Raw genomic sequence first — 17003 nt, 5'->3', positions numbered from 1 at the left:
AAACAGCTCCGGCGTTCCAGCTATTCAACCGGAGTCACAGACTGTATTAGTCATTCTGTGCCTCGTTGCGTTCTCGTTTTGTAATTCACGCTGATATTCTTTGTTTCAGTGTTCTTAAAGGAGTATTGACACCTAATTTTGGAGGCATGTTTTCTACTCTACAACGATGCGAAATACACTACTATGCATGAATCACCACGTGGTATTCGCCCATGATCGCTAAATAATTAATAATCGATTTTTTCTGTCGCGCTGTTTCGGTTTCAACAGCCGAACGATGGCTGTGACGTCAAAGAGAGGTTATAGGTCACGTGAGGCATGGAAAATTGCAATATAATCGCTATATAATCGTTTTAATTCACTACAGTGCTGAAGCCAGCCTTCCTCAAGAACCGGAATGACAAGGAATGTAGAGGCACCGATTATGTTGCAGTTTTTCATGCCTCCCGTGGCCTATAATTTCTCTGACGTCACAGCCATCGTTCGGCTGTTGAAACTGAAACAGCACAAGAAAGAAATTCGATTATAAATTATTTAGCGGTTGCATGAGGATACCACGTGGTAATCCGTGTATTACAATGCCTTATGCCTCATTACAAAGAAGAAAAACGCGCACCCAGAAGTTAGGCATCTATACTTCTTTAAGGTTACATACTACTAGACATCCAATTGCGGTGTTCGGAAAGCGATTTCCCGGGGCGAGAAAAATTCGCGGGAGTTGACGAGATGCATACGTGCTGACAGACGAGTCGTAATATCAGAACAGTTGAAAGCATTGTTGCGACCGTTCGCTCGACACGCTGTCGACACGTTTTAAACGCGGGGTTTAAAACGTTTCATGTAGGACAATTAAGCAGTTTTAAACGGCGCTTCGCGAATCACAAAACGACCACGGTGCAGGAATGTCCTTTTTCTCCGTCTACTGCAATCATTTTCTTGGGAGCCCGCACACCAGCATCCAGCGATGATCCGCGCTTCTTTTAATGGCATTGCTTCAGTGTTTCCCAACGTAATCGGGCCTCTTTGTGAAGTACTAGTTACTGTCTCAGTATAGTGCTGTCATATTATCCTCAACAACAACCGGCAAACTAACACCCAACTGCAGGTGTGTGACAAACGCGAGCACACTGCAGCGAAATAACTCTTTCAGGTTGGTTTTCGAAGCTTTGGCGTCCGCGACAGGACGCTAAATTTGTGCAGACGAAAAAGACGTAAGGATCGTCTGCTCACTATACCGCGCGCACTGTCGGGGGCGTCGGCTTCGGAATTCAGAACAACGTGCATCCTACCACTAGACCGGCGTTTAAAAGAAAGCCGTGCATAGCGCAAATTGTGTTTATGACTCTGTCCGCGAAAAGCGTCGACTCGTGGATACTACCAACTGCCATGAAGTTCCGTTGTTGTTTTTTTTCAGCACCCTGACGTCCGCAACAGGGCACAAAAAATGACGCAGACGAAAATGAGCCAGGAAAAAACTCGATCGTCTGCTCGCAACCACACGCACATTATCGGGAGCAGCGGGAGACGGCATTACCAAAACAGTCGTACATATTCGCGAACTGGATCGGCGTTTGAAAGAAATGATTATGTAATACAAGCGTATAGTGTTACTGACCCTCGGCCCACGAGGAGACGAAGAGCATCGAGGTGGCCGTAGTACGCCGTCCAAATAGTGGGCGTCATGCCGTCTTCGTCGGGCGCATTGCAGTCCTTGCGCGTCGCCTCTCGGAGCAGATTCAGGTATCCGTCGCGAGCAGCGCGGTGGAACTTGTCGCGATCCATGGCCCCTTCTTCACGGTTGCCACTACCGGTCGCCTCCACGCTGCGATTTCACCACAACAAACGCGGGCCAGCGGCAACCCGCCGCACACGGGCACGACACACAACAAACATGGGTCGCAGACGATGACAGCAACAACGGTGAACTCAACGGCAGGCACGAGTAGCACTAAGCGGAGAAACAAAACGCCGGATGCGCCCGGGCGACGGGCGAACCAACTGCACAATGCGTGCGAACAACGTTTCGTTCACTTTTGGGGGGAAAAAAGTAAGGAGAATAAAAGAATGCGAGCTGGGGGAGCGGCGGCCGCGAACTCTGCCGGAGCGAGCGCCGTTGCTAGACTCCGCAGCCGGTCTCCGCGTAAACTCAACAATCAACGTCCAGCACGCACAGGTGGTTGACTTGCTCCGGCTGCAGGGAGGCCCGGGAGAGGGAGTTCCCGCGTGCTACAATCCTCTTTCTCTCCCTCTTCCCCCCCCCCCCCCCCCAATCCAACTTCTCTCAACAACACAAAGCTGTGACATCACGAAGCTTCCGCCAATGGCAGCGAGGAAAAGTTTTCACGCACCGTGCTTCGCGCGGGTGCATGTGTTTCGGTTTTGAATTTCCGCCCCGATTCGTAGGCGGCAAGTTTGTTTCGGATTTATGAATTCAAGAGTTAGCGGACTTTTAAGAAATACACAGTACACTTGCAGCGCTTTGTGCAGATGAACTGATGGCTCGCGTACGTTCGAATCTGCCTTTCTCTCCAGCGTCCGCCAAAGACTGACGCTACAACGCATCGAGTACTGTGGTGCCATCTGTAGGTGGTCGTTTCAACCATACTGCATCGTCATTTGGCGGCAAATTCAAAGCTACTGCTTTCGTTTACTTGCCGCGATGAGCGAGAGGCATACAAGTTAAAGTGACCATTTTTACCTCTCTTCATGTAACAGATCTCGTTCGCGGTCAGGACTGCACATCATATACGAAGTAAAACACACAAGTTAATGAACTGAAATCCTAGCAAAGGCGCGAACGATCACGCCTGGGTGAAGTGCAGCATTGTTGTGCACTGTCAGGAGACGTCATTTTTGGCCGGAAATACTGCGCGCATCTATGGCATGAAGACAAAGCTTAGCTGATAATCACTCGATGTTGGGCAGCAGTATTCGCCCTTTTCACGAGATATGACCTGTTCTCGGAAGTGCGCGAAAAATCGTCTGCTAAACAGAAAAAACACGTGAACGCTGCAGGTACGATCCAGTTAAGCAAGGAGCCAACTGCACATGTGCAGTAGAAGTTTGCGGTTCGTACTCAACTAGTGGAGCACGCGGAAGTGAGGGCAGTAAAGGAGGCGCGCATGCGCTGAACCACCGTGTGAGAAACGCGAATTGTACTGCAACAAAATGCTGCCTTCTCTAATGATATCGCAACGATGTTTCTGTACAACAGTTACATATCATGCGCCTATCCTGAATGGCGATGTTCAGACATCAAGGCATCCCTGTCAAATGCACCAGAAGTCTGGGTACTGTGTAGTATGTTGTTTCATGACATCGCTTCAGTTTACCAGGTCGTAACTGTACGAACGAGCGATATGGGACACCTGTTTCCCGAAGCTCTCAAGGTTAGCACAAAACAAATGCAATGAACAGCAGACGAGTGGGTGTATATAGTGACCCCTGAACAAGGTGTGTCGCAAAATCTTAGACCTCAATGACGCACAATCGTGGTTGATACTAAATTCAGTATAACATGAGTTCCTACAATTCCTTCGCCTATGTGTATTGTGTACAATGGGCAGAATCTCAGGTGTCCTAACACTCTTGCGCGTGCAGATTTTGTACGTCTTTGATACGAATGTTAGATGATACTAGAAAAATTTTTCATGATGCTGTGAGGTTTATATCACGCTGATTCAACTGTACTGAATGCGTTGTTTTTACCAGCAACCATACAAAACTTGTTTAATTTTCGCCAACGCTGAATATTCTCAGTTTACTTACTTAACAAGAAATTTCAGCTCGGAACTAGAGCACCTCGGAACAAAACAACGTGATTGCTCTGATCTTTTTTTTTTGAACAGTACCACTTGATGGAATCACGAAAGGCAAGATACAGTAATAAACACTCTTTATTTCTTGGCCCTGAATAATTAGGGCCACGCACTTCCTAGGGGACACTCTTCTCTATAAGAGAATATATTCACGTTCCCAAACTGAAACGCATAATAAATAAGAAAAGGTGCATGTTGTTGTAGATGAGGCAGATGATGTGGGTTACCCTGTAATGGAAAAAAAAACAAAACAACAACAGTTTAAAAAAAAAGCCATTATGACAATTAAAAACAAAAAGTGACATTGTCAGAAGCTACCAGTTGCACTGGAAACTGTTGAACCATGGCAGTTTGCTCATTATACTTGTCTCATAATCATATGGCCGCATCTGTGAATATGTCATTCATATAGCATGATTTAGCTTTTTAGTCTGCGCAGTTCAGTCTAAGCAGAGAATTAGAGATGTACCAAATGGCAACGAAACTACCAAGCTTTTGTGCTCTAGTGAGAATTATTCGGGTGTCAGAAGAAGAAAACTGGTATCACTTTCAGTAACCGCACCTCATCTCACGAAGTTGTCATTAAATTGTCAAGATAAAGGATTAATATTATTATTAGGTCTGACACACTAATCCCGCAGACAACACACACATGTGCACATGAGTGAAAGAAGTGCTTTCACCTTATTGTCTGTGCCCTGGTCTAATTTCTTTGTTCATGCGTGCTTTTTGTTAACTTCACAACAGAATTAAACTATTTCCGTTATTTACAAATTAACTGTAACCACACTTGGTACAGACATGCAACTTTTTATGCTGCATTCATAACTGCGTTTAATTTTAAGCTAACTCTAACAGTTGCTATGAGAGAGGCCAACAGCCACAGAAACCAAGGGGCACAGGGAATTTTTTTTAGTTTATTTATTTATTTTGTGGTGTTGATCAATTTAATCGCTTAAAGCTAATTGATTCGAAAAGCAGAAGAAAAAACAACCACATGCCGCCGGTGGGATCCGAACCCACGACCTCCGAATTACGCGTCCGGTGCTCTACCGCTGAGCTACGGCGACGGCTGTCAAATCTTCTGCTTTCGGGGGTATTTATGCTTACAAATAACCTGAACTTGGGAGTGTTCACCAGCGCCACCCACATTCTTAAGCGGCGGACGTAGCACGTCCTTGCTGATTTATAACAATTAACACCCTCCTAAAGTCATTCCTGTGTTGTTAAATAATTAAGGAAAAAGTGCATAAGTTTTTTATGTCACCGTGCTGGCAAAGGCCTGTTCTGTGCAATAAAGCGATTATTTCTTTTTTTAAATGCCCAGTACTCATGCAAACAAAAGTTAATCTCCAGCAAGCATATTCAGTACACGAAAACCTTTCTTACAAAAACACCTTTCAAAAACTATAAACACGTGTTACATAAAAAAATCGAGAGCTCTACTGCACTCCTCAATGTCTCAGGAATCATGTGCAACAGAATCTTTCTACTGTGATTCGTTAAGAAATGAAGGGATGAGCGATAGCAATGATCGAGCGAAATGCGAAAGCTGACAAAATCAACCTTAAAAGTTCATTCCCGTGTCTGCCACGTTCATCACCTCGAACGCTTTTGATCTTCATCGGAGATATGCAGTACGCAGGTGCTGATGTTTCATCGTCGAAAACCCGCGGAAGCCGCGACGCGCCGGGCCGATCAGAAGTGCGATTCAATCGCAACTTTTAACTACACCATATAAAATAAAACATCGCTCCCTGAGTTCGTACTGCACATTTCACTATAATTTTTCGTCACGAGCCAGGTGAAGACCCGAGGGTTGTGAAAAAGTAATAGTAAGTGGCTTTAATGACATAATAAATGGAAAGAAAAGATTTTTGCTTGCCCCGCTATCGCTGCTGGAAGCACCTGAGCTGGGGCAGCAGAAATAGAAGGTTAGCAGGCAGTGTGTAGAAGTGAAAAAAAAGACGTGAGAGGATAGCAGAAAGGACAGGGGAAGGGGTACACTGCAATAAGCCTATTTACATATTAACATATTAACAAATGTACGGCGCACACGCGCGTGATGGTCTGGTTGAGTACAGTACACACACATACACATGACACAGTGCACAGAACAGCTGGAGTGGGGCGTACAGCTGATCGTCGTCCAAGGTAGCACACGCGTAGCGTTTGGTCACTGCACGTAACTACCTGGCGGGGTTATGGAAAAAAAAGTTTTTAAATTTCCACCGAATTGACCACTTTTTTCCCTGCAATAAACATCTGATGTGGTCTGATTGTTTATCATCACCATCATACGAGCATGGGCATCCTGTTTTGTCCCCCCCCAAAAAACAGAGAAGACAGCTGGTAACAAGAACTTCTAGAATAAGTTGCCAAGGAATGGAGACAGATTGTCACCAGCACTAACCTTTCACTTGTGCAAACAGTGGCGGCTCCAAATGAATTTCATGATGAGTAGCTGGCCCTCTGTCATTGAGCTGTCCTTGCATTAGCTGCTGCAGATGACCTGGCTGTTTTGCTCACCTGTGGGGGAACAGCATCACGCAAAAAATTTCTGACATGCCCAACACTTTGTGTGGAGTATGCTCAATACAATCCCGGCTGCAAGCTCCAAGTAAACAAGATAGAGCAAACCCTCTTTCATTCAGAAATCTGGATAACTTGGACTGCTAGCACTCGTTAATTCGGACACTGGTGAGCTCGCATCAATCGACTTAAAGCTTGTTAACGGTGCACTGAAGAGGAATCTGAACTCGTATTTTTATCAATGAAACTCTATCTATGCATTCCAAGCGTTCTTTGAAACTTCGAATTATTGCCCTGTGAGGCCGATTTCCATAATTTAAATCCAATTAAACGTCCAGGCTCCGCCTTTTTCTTTTTAATTCCCCACAGACAGTGGGAGGAGTCGACCAACCTTTCAACCAGTCCCGTGGCGGCTTGCCGCTCTGCCATCGGCGGAGTGATACGTAGTGATCGGCGAAAGCAAAGAGTCCACGCATATTTTTATTTCCGTGGGCCTAATTTGCAGCTGTGTAGTCTCTGACTAGGCCTATTTATTCACGGAAACCTAAAACCAAAATAAAAGCGAAACCAAAGCCGCCACGCGACTGCCTGAAAGGCACTCCATGCGTTGGTCGACTCCTCCCATCCCACAGTCTGCGGGGAATTAAAAACAAAAAAGGTGGCAGCCCGGCGTTAATCTGATTTAAATGAGGGAAATCGGCCTCACAGGGCAATAATTCGAAGTTTCTAAGAATGCTTGGAACGTGTAGATTGAGTTCCCGTGGCAAAAAGACGAGTTCAGATTCCTCTTCAGTGCACCTTTAAAGCTCCGTTTTCGGTGAGAGTGGTCTTTCTGGCCCTACCGATACAAGTCAACTTCTGCCTGTGCTCAATGTCCCTTTAACAGTGTGGCATAGTCCTCAACACACACCCGCAACAATGGTTATAAAGGCTACCCAAACTGCAAAAAACTTGGCACTGACGCTGAGTTTTCATTTCAAAAGCATACAATCACCAATGAAGTTTTCACCAAATTTAAAAGTACTACTAACACGCTACGACTGGTTCTCGGCAGTTTTTTGGTGGTCACTCGCCAGTCCAAACTTTCGCCGGATCTGAAAGTTTCTCGAGTCCCTAGAAGTCTGAATCAAGGAGCTATCACTGCAATTACTGTTTCGTAATGAAACAGACTGCTACAGTAACTTGAGCATTTCACGAGAAGCACAGAATGATGCAACAGCAAAAAAAAAAAAAAATCCTGTGGCCCACTGTGAATCAAATGTGCAAATATTTTGCCGATGTAAACAGCACTTCCAAGTAACAACAAGTCCTATCCTACAATTGCCAAATATTGAATTGAGTATTACAACAACAATAAGCACATACTCAGGTAGTGCTAATTACTAATAAGAAAGAATAGTGGATGCTGCAGCAAAATTGCGAGGACACTTTGGCAACTAAAGTGCTGAGAGGCGAAAGCCGAGGACACTACACCGTGACGACTTCCTGTGGATGTGACGCCATACCGTTCCCGTGGCTATATCGATATCCAAATTATAATCTTTTGGGGATCTTAAGTGCTAATTACGATTAATTACACATTTTTCCATCTAATTTGACACAAATCTGACATTTTTCCGACCATTCTGTGACAATTTTCACTATGCCGTGACGACTTCCGGTGGATGTGACGTCACACCATTCTCGTGGCTATATCGACATCTGCACTATTTCGACGCAATTTCAACATTTTTGCCTATAATTAATTAACTAATTAATCTACAGTCATCAAACGTGGCTTCTAGGTTAATTTTTTCCTCCTCTATCTGAAGTGACCATTGGTTTTATTCTATCTTTTTCAGTTCCCAAGTTAAACGCGTGTGACATGCTTTGTTAACGGACGACAGTATGACACGGGTTAATGACATCCTAGTTGAAATCAAGAGGAAGAAATGTGTTTGGGCCGGGCATGTAATGCGAAGGCAAGATAACCGCTGGTCCTTAAGGGTAACGGAGTGGATTCCAAGAGAAGGCAAACGTAGCAGGGGACGGCAGAAAGTTAGGTGGGCGGATGAGATTAAGAAGTTTGCGGGAATACAGTGGCGGCAACTAGCAAAGGACAGGGTTAATTGGAGAGACATGGGAGTGGCCTTTGCCCTGCAGTGAGTGTAGTCAGGCTGATGATGATGATGACACTATGAGCCACCGAACACACCAGAAGGGATACACAGTTGGCGCAAGAAGTTTCATGGGCTGTTATGGGGTTTAACGTCCCTAAGCGACTCGGGCTATGAGGGACGCGCAAGAAGTGAAAAGCCATGCACGGAGTGGAATTTATCCTTTTCCAAGAAGCCTACGGTGAGATACCTTTGTGGCTGGACCAGCGGACTTTGACGACAGCGCTGGGCCGGTGCTTTTAAGCGGCCCGTCCTGCCCATTGGTCATGTGGCCGCTGTCCGAGCCGCTGCCTTCGCTGGCTGTGGAGTCATTGCGTGAGCGTGCCCGCCTCTTCTGCTGCCTGCCTTTTGTGCCGGCTGGTGGCGACTGCATCACATCTGCACGAGCCGGCAATGCGCGCCCGTGAGTGCCACTGACCTAACTGTATCACGCAGCCCTTGACTATACAGTCGCCGACCGATTTTTCGGACTCGGCGGGACCCAGAAAATGGTCCGAATAATCGAACAGTTCGAAAAATCCGCGAACATAATAAAAAGTAATCTTTTCTGCAAAAAACCCAGCTTTCAAAATGGCAAAAATCGCCCCTCCGCATGTTCCGCCCACAAGCAATAATATTAGCCTATATAAGAGGCATAGCCATGCTTTCGTCATGTTCGCACCCTACCACATCATTATACCGGACAGTGCGACGCGGCCGCAGTCATGGCGCAAATGAATGCACTCGCTGCGCGAAGCAAGAACAGTCAATTTGGATGGGGCAATGATGCTCACAAAGACTGAGAGGTAACCCATGAGTAACCCACGGGAAGACGCGAGCGGAAGCGAGCGCCTCTGAATGCAGTCCCCCCTCCCCACCTTTATCATGTTTGCTGCCCCGCACAGCGGGGGCATCGTCCAAGCCGCGGCAGACGCTGCAGCTGTCCCACTGTCCCGTTTTCTATGCAATCGCGCACTCTTTGTAGGCCATCTCAATGGCCACGGAGAGCATCCCATTGATGAAGAACAAATAGCGAAGCCTATCCAAGCCAGTCCGATTCGCTCCGCGCCTGCCGCACTAGTGAGGACTAGTAGTAAGTTAAGCAAGAACCTTGTTAAAATAAAGTGTGGGGGTGGGGAGGCGTCGGCTTGCAATCGTGGAAATACAGTACTGATCACAGTGCCAAGTTCGGGGTGCGCCTATTGTGCGCGGAAATAAAAAAATCCGATTTTTCGCGACCGAACTGGGGGTGCGCCTATTATGCGAGTGCGCCTATTATAAGAGTAAATACGGTACTTGACTAGATACCTGGCTGTTTGCTACTACTTACAGTACAACTACAAAGGCACTAAGCACCACCTGGCACGGCGAATACCAATTTATCTATCAGGATCGAGTGGCAGCGTGTCAGAGCGTTGCACATGGAACATGCTCGATACTTTGGTTGGGATGTGGCTCGACCAGGATCGAAAGTGCCTGTGTGACGATGCTCAGTGCCAACTTTTTTTTTACTATAAATGCAAAGCTATGGGGGCGGAGCACCTGTAACTGTATCACTCCGCCATTAGTTTGGCCTTCGGGGTGTTTAGTTCAGACGCGGTTGCTTCGCTCCATCACTGGTATAGCTGGTGCCGTCTGTGAGAGCTTCTTGTAGCAGACCATGCCTAGGAAATTCGTCGTAATCCAAGAAACTGTTTTTGCTGTCGCTCACTAACATAGAAAGTTGTCAGTTATGCTAGAAATCTGCCTAAATATAACAAGTGTTACCAGTATACATTGTTTTACTAGAACTATTAACTGCAACCAGGGGCTGTAACCATGGAGGGATTCTGTTTGAATCCAAGATGGTGCCTTTCACGGTGGCGTAGAAGGTGTTGGTTGTGACAGCGATGCCTGCTCGTGTCTATATTAGGCCAAAACAATAAACTTCCGGTTGAAAAACGATCTCCACAGTATTGTTAGCGTCAATTTTATTCCGAAAAATCGAACTTTTAGGCTCCACAAAGTCTGAAATATTGGGCGTGAAAATGTACACGTTCCTATGAGGTGCGCGACGGTTTCTCAGCGAAGTCCTAAATATCGCACAAGTCCAAATTATTGGAGTCTGAAAAATCGGTCGCCTACTGTATAATCTGCAACAGCTTTTCTAGGAAAACACGCCCTCCCTCCATGGTTACAGCCCCTGGTTGCAGTTAATAGTTCTCGTAAAACAATGTACAGTAGAACCCCGTTCATACGTTTTTCACCGGACCGGGAAAAAAAAAATGTAACAGCCGGGAAAACGCAACAGTGAGGAAAGCACCGAAAATTAATGAAAACAGTGCAGCGTTGACTTGAAACAATTTATTTCCGTAAAGTACCCTAGGACTTTAAAAAATCGAGAATGGTGGAATGCAGTTTCTTTCGCTCGCTGGAAAGAACAACGCGTTTCTCCGCGCTGCTCCGCGTAGGCCACCCTGGCTGCCTGTCGACTGCGTTTAGTACGTCCAGCTTTTCCTCAAGGGGAAGCGCCTTCCGCTTACGCGACGCTATCACGCCATCAAAGCGCGATAAAGATGTTGTTGCGACTGAGAGAAGGATGAAAAGGAAATTGCACGGGCCTGCCGACTGGCTCCAGTCGAGCCACCACCGCTGCCACTTGCAGATAGAGGAGAGTTAAAAGATAAAAAGAAAGAGTGAAAGAAAAGACGCGCGCCTCCTAGACACCACCTCCCACGATAACGATCACGGCATTCGGCGTTCGCGAGGCAGATAGCCATCTAGTGGCGGCCTCTCCAACTCGTGTGCGGCTCCTTGCAGCCAGTTCCGTAGCCAAGCCTGGCCAAGACTCGTCAAAAATCAAAATGGTGGTTGGCGCACATTGCCCGGTCGGGTTCAGGGAGCCCGGTTGCGACGTATGATGCGGGATCGTTTCCTCGGCTACGACGTAACAGCGGGGTTCCCAATACATTGGATCCTATGGAAGCTATACCGGGACCCAAAGAAAACGACGTAACAGCCGGGGAAACGCAGCAGTGAGGAACGTAACAGCGGGGTTCTACTGTATACTGGTAACACCTGTTATATTTAGGCAGATTTCTAGCATAACTGACAACTTTCTATGTTAGTGAGCGACAGCAAAAACAGTTTCTTGGATTACGACGAATTTCCTAGGCATGGTCTGCTACAAGAAGCTCTCACAGACGGCACCAGCTACACCAGTGACGGAGCGAAGCAATTGCATTTCAACTAAACAACACGAAGGTCAAACTAATGGCGGAGTGATACAGTCACAAGTGCTCCACCCCCATAGCTTTGCATTTATAGTAAAAAAAAAGTTGGCACTGAGCATTGTCACACAGGCACTTTCCATCCTGGTCGAGCCCCATCCCAACCAAAGTACCGATCATGTTCCATGTGCAACGCTCTGACATGCTGCCACTCGATCCTGATAGATAAATTGGTATTCTCCGTGCCAGGTGGTGCTTAGTGCCTTTGTAGTTGTACTGTAAGTAGTAGCAAACAGCCAGGTTTCTAGTCAAGTATACTAAAAGCAACCAAAATGCACCTTTACTTGACTGATTGACTAATTGTGCTTATTTACTTATTTATCTTGTGAGAAGTTTTATCTGAGCGTTGTCTGAAGAACTGGGCAGCTCGAATAGGCCAGTCCAAGCACAACACATTTGTGCAGCGGGCAAGCATCGTACCCTGCCAGGTATTTTTGTGCAAGCATTTAAAACAGTGAAGTAATAGGGGATATTCAAAATTCCGCAAGTGCGCTTTCCCGCATAACAATGTTGTTCCAAACAAGATGGCTGACCATGTGCGTTTCCAGCTGAAACAAAGCAAGTAAGACTGGTTTTTTGTTTGATTCTTCCAAAATACGTTTCTTACATTCTATCCACACCTTTAGCGCCTGTCCTGTAGCCCACGTAGTTCTTTTATAGCGAAGTCGGCCATCTTGTTTGGGGCAACATAGTTATGTGGGAAAGCGCACTTGCGGAATTTTGAATAGCCCCTATCGACAATTGAACTTTAGGCTTCTCCTCAATGCACCGGAGTTGTGCGGGCAAGTTCGGTCTGACATCGTCTTTCTTAAAATCAGCCACATTAGCCTTATATGCAACAACTCATCTATTTATTTATTCATTTATATTGCCATACAATATTCAACCCGTGAGCAAGAAAGCGGTTTGGTCACTTATTGGTTAGCAGCGGGAGCTTCTCGATCCCACTTCGGGAACCAGCTTGGTGTTGGGCAGGATCAAGCTCAATTGTAAATTATTAAACTGGCCGTGCAGCAACGCTGGATCTGCCCAGATTTCGAGGCTCGAACAGGACAGAAACAGCTCATCTGACAGCTGCAGTTTACGGTGAAAAATAGAACACCAGGAATAAAAAAGGCCATAAAATTAAGGGGGGGGACACTGGTCTTGAAAAGAAAATTTTATTAATTTAGTCATAGTTATGAAACTTCCAGGGCACATGTATTTTTGTGCACTGATTCTAGATATGTCATTTAATTTCATGTAAAACAATTCCTTGAGCACTTATGAACTTTTTATGCTAGTATTTTGCGGAGAGTTTTGAAGAAAATTTGCTGCAGGAAACTCGCTGAAATGTATGCCATTGGGTTCTCTTGACACCAAGGAATACAATAAGGGTAAAATTATCATCCTGGCTCTCATAGAACTTGAGTTACAGGGTACTGAAGCTGCTACTTCAGAAACAGGAATACACACTTTCCTTCTCATTTCTGAAGCGACAACTTCAAAGCCCCATAACTTGAGTTCTATGATAGGCAGGAAGACAATTTCACCCTTATTGTATTCCTTGGTGTCAAGAGAACCCAATGGCATACATTTCAGCGAGTTTCCCGCAGCAAATTTTCTTCAAAACTCTCCGCAAAATACTAGCATAAAAAGTGCATAAGTGCTCAAGGAATTGTTGTACATGAAATTAAATGACATATTTAGAATCGCACACAAAAATACATATTCCCCGGAGATTTCGTAACTGTGACTTCATTAATAAAAATTTTGTTTAAGACCAGTGTCCCCCCTTAAGAGAGACACACCACCAGAGTAAGTGAAGTCCGTTTTCTTTTTGGTCCTGTTTAAATTTTTCGCCTCGTTAATCCCTGCGAATCAGTCTGAACTTGCCCAGCCTCTAGTTTTCTGATATGAGTAATTCCGATACCGTGATGGCAAAGCGTGCGAAAGAGAACACCTCCTACAGGGCACCATTCCGCAAAAGCAATACCCTCAAATGACTGCATTTGACAACGTAATTTCCCTCTAACTCCTAGCAGTACACACTGCATTGCTTGCACTCATTCCTGGACTAGATGAGTCTCCAGTATAAATGGAAATATGTTGCGGTGGTACGTGTGGTTCAATGTCCTGAAGCGACACGTTGGGAAGCGACACACCGTACTGGAAGGCTCCGGATTAATCTAAACTCCATGGGGTTCTTTAATGTTTGCTGGCATCGCAAAATACACCAAACTTTTGCACACTGACAGCAAACTTTTCACACACTGCTCCACAGCCAAAAGGAACTTTTGCCAGCATCAGAACTTTTAAGGGGGGACCCTGGTCTTGAAAAAAAAATTTGATTAATCTACATATAGTAATGAAATTTTCAGGGCACATGTATTTTTGTGCACTGATTTTAGATATGTCATTTAATTTCGTGTAAAACAAATCCTTGAGCACTTGTGCAATTTTTATGCAAGTATTTTGGGAAAAGTTTTGCAGAAAATTTTCTGCAGGAAATACGCTGAAATGTATGCCATTGGGTTCTCTTGACACCAAGGAATACAATAAGGGTGAAATTGTCTTCCTATCTATCATAGAACTTGAGTTATGGGGTACTGAAGCTGCCACTTCAGAAACAGGAATACACACTTTTCTTCTCATTTCTGAAGCGACAACTTCAAAACTCCATAACTCAAGTTCTATGATAGCCAGGATGATAATTTTACCCTCATAGCATTCCTTGGTGTCAAGAGAACTCAATGGCATGCATTTCAACGAGTTTCCTGCAGCAAATTTTCTGCAAAACTTTTCCCAAAATACTTGCATAAAAATTGCACAAGTGCTCAAGGAATTGTTTTACACGAAATTAAATGACATATCTAGAATCAGCGCACAAAACTACATGTGGCCTGAAAATTTTATAACTGTGACTTCATTAATAAAAATTTTTTTTTCAAGACCAGGGTCCCCCCTTAAGGTATGCTGGACAATTTCAGCAAAACACAACGGACTCCAATGAAGTTCCGGTTCGAACGAGTTGGCTCACGTTCCTAGATTTCCAAGAAACAGCGGGAAAAGCCAGCACAAACAAAGGCGCCGTTCCAAACAATACGGTGCTAGTCCTGTGATCTGCTCCATCTTTTTGCGTTGTTTTTCAAAGACCTAAGGAATTTCTATAGTTCTCAATTTTGTTATGGAATAACACTTCTTTGTATATGTGTACATGTATAACGGCGAGAGAGAGAGAGAGATTTTTGCACTCAAACTTCGCAGGAACACAGGGAGGACAGCAACGCTGAGTGTCGTACCTCCTTGGCCTTCCTGACGTGCCAGCCGGAATGATTTCGACAGGAACTGCTGCTTGGCATCCCAGAGCATCTGCTGCCTCTGCACGACGTCGGGATACCTACAAAAAGATCAACAGTGACCCAGTTAAGTAACAAACAAAACAGCATTGGGGCACAACACACGTAAAAACCACCCCTTTACACATTGAACCACCCCTTTACACATTGAACCACCCCTTTACACATTAAAGGGCAACTACACCACTTTTCGAGAATTCCGCGAATTCAAGGATTCAAACCTACATTGGCTGTAGGTAAAGCGTGGCAAGTATTTCTGCAGTAACATTTAAAACAGTGACGTAATCAACAATTGAATTTTAGGCTTCTCCTCAAGGCACCGGAGATGTGCGGGTAAGTTCGGTCTGACATCACAGAAGGTAAGATTTCAAATCGCTGCTGCCGTCAGCCACACCCTGATGCGACTCGTTTGATGCTGCCAAACAACTCTTGGCGGGCTTTGCCATCGGTGGCATAGGTTTTTTTTTGCCTTCAAAGCAAGCGTGTATGCACTGGAAATGTACCGACACCTTTAATGACGTCATCACGCGCCTCCTACTTGGTGCTGTGTGCTGCGGAGGAGCTTGAAGGCCCCCACGATTTTAATCGGCGATTGTGTCGCAGTTTAAAACGCTACCCAAACAGGACTTCGCATCCTTTACCTGCAAGTTTCACACATTTGGCTGCTTTAAGCGCGTTGATTTCTAAAACCAATGCAGTTGCCCTTCAAGGCAACTATACATTTGAGTTTCATTCACAACACGAACAAAGAAGCAGTATAGCAATTATTTCACAGTGTTAAAAACAGAACAATTTTATACATGGCTGCAGAAAAGTTGGCCCAGCGCTAGTATGACACAATAATTGCTATTCAGTTCCATTCGATTTTTTTCCCTTTTTGCACTCTTTGCAATTGGCACAAGTGATGCCATGTTACTGCCATCGCTGAGACTGAGCAAATGGCAAAAATGGAACCTGGAACACAGTGTTACTTCAGTCAAAAGTAAAGAACAAAAAAAAAACAGACTGAAACGGAACCGAAAGCAGATTGATTACATTATACCAGCAAAGCAGACTGTACCAAACTGGCTCAACCATCCCTGGAATAAATAGAACCAGCAACGTAGACACTGCTCCCTCTGATGCAAGTTTCTTTGGCAGAGTGCGACAACAGTCTAATCTGCTACTAAGCCCACATTAAGAAGATTACAAGCTGCAGCGACAAAACTATTTCTCTGCCACGGACACTGTCCAAAATATAAATTAGCGCTGTGCAGTTTGCCCACTCAGCTGAGGCTACACGTATGTTAGGTGGAAAATATTTTCCCACCAATGCAGAGCTCCAAAAAATTCCCCACTGCAGGTGCACACTAGTGTTTATGGTTCAAGGCACTTCTGTTGTTTCACACACAAAACTTTACCACACACCCGCATTCACTGAAAGGAAAGATGTAAACAGTAGGTGTGGGACATACTTCTTACAAGCAACCAATTCTATGCCAGAAAGCCGCGCTTAATCTAATTTTTATTGATGAAAGAAGGTCAAGAAATGAATGCCGCAAATACAACTTCCACTTCCCCTCTACCGTGCCCACCTGTCCTCTCCAAGGATGACTCAAAAATACGCTCCTGAGTCTCTGCAAATAGCAGTTCACAGTGAATTTTCATAACATGTCTGACTTTGCAACACAGCACACAAGACAAGCCAATCATTAACTTCTTCGCTTCGAATATTACTATCACAACAGATGTGACTCACTTGGATATGAAGTCCCGATCAAAAGGCAGCAAAAACTCCCAGCCATCTGGCGTCGGCTTTGCGATCTCCTTCAGGAGCACTTTGACGTCTTCTGGGGAAAGCTGACAGAAATGAAAAAATAGTAAATAAAACTAAACACTCTGTCACCAAAGCTCTTCAGTAGCATGGCCAGT

General features: G+C 45.2%; 2 protein-coding genes across 2 annotated transcripts in view; both read right to left on the bottom strand.

Annotated features, from left to right (window-relative positions):
* Positions 1–2204, bottom strand: part of Sans (SAM_USH1G_HARP domain-containing protein Sans) — a 124435-nt gene extending 122231 nt beyond the window's left edge. The window contains exon 1 of the mRNA XM_089540969.1: positions 1616–2204. Coding sequence (XP_089397095.1) covers positions 1616–1782 — 167 coding nt within the window. The 5' untranslated portion in view covers positions 1783–2204. The remainder of the gene's footprint in view (positions 1–1615) is intronic.
* Positions 2205–6208: 4004 nt separating this feature from the next.
* Positions 6209–17003, bottom strand: part of LOC149348858 (DNA-directed RNA polymerase III subunit RPC5-like) — a 45728-nt gene continuing 34933 nt past the window's right edge. The window contains exons 12-15 of the mRNA XM_089540968.1: positions 16831–16931; positions 15036–15133; positions 8697–8884; positions 6209–6347 (exon numbers count right to left, since the gene is read on the bottom strand). Of these exons, the coding sequence (XP_089397094.1) occupies positions 6294–6347; positions 8697–8884; positions 15036–15133; positions 16831–16931 (441 nt within the window). The 3' untranslated portion in view covers positions 6209–6293. The remainder of the gene's footprint in view (positions 6348–8696; positions 8885–15035; positions 15134–16830; positions 16932–17003) is intronic.

This window comes from Amblyomma mixtum, chromosome 4, assembly GCF_055824585.1.
Source record: "Amblyomma mixtum isolate Tamu chromosome 4, ASM5582458v1, whole genome shotgun sequence".
Taxonomy (NCBI): Eukaryota; Metazoa; Arthropoda; class Arachnida; order Ixodida; family Ixodidae; genus Amblyomma; species Amblyomma mixtum.
Note: the sequence above shows the minus strand (reverse complement) of the source record. Positions and strands in the feature narration are given on the sequence as shown.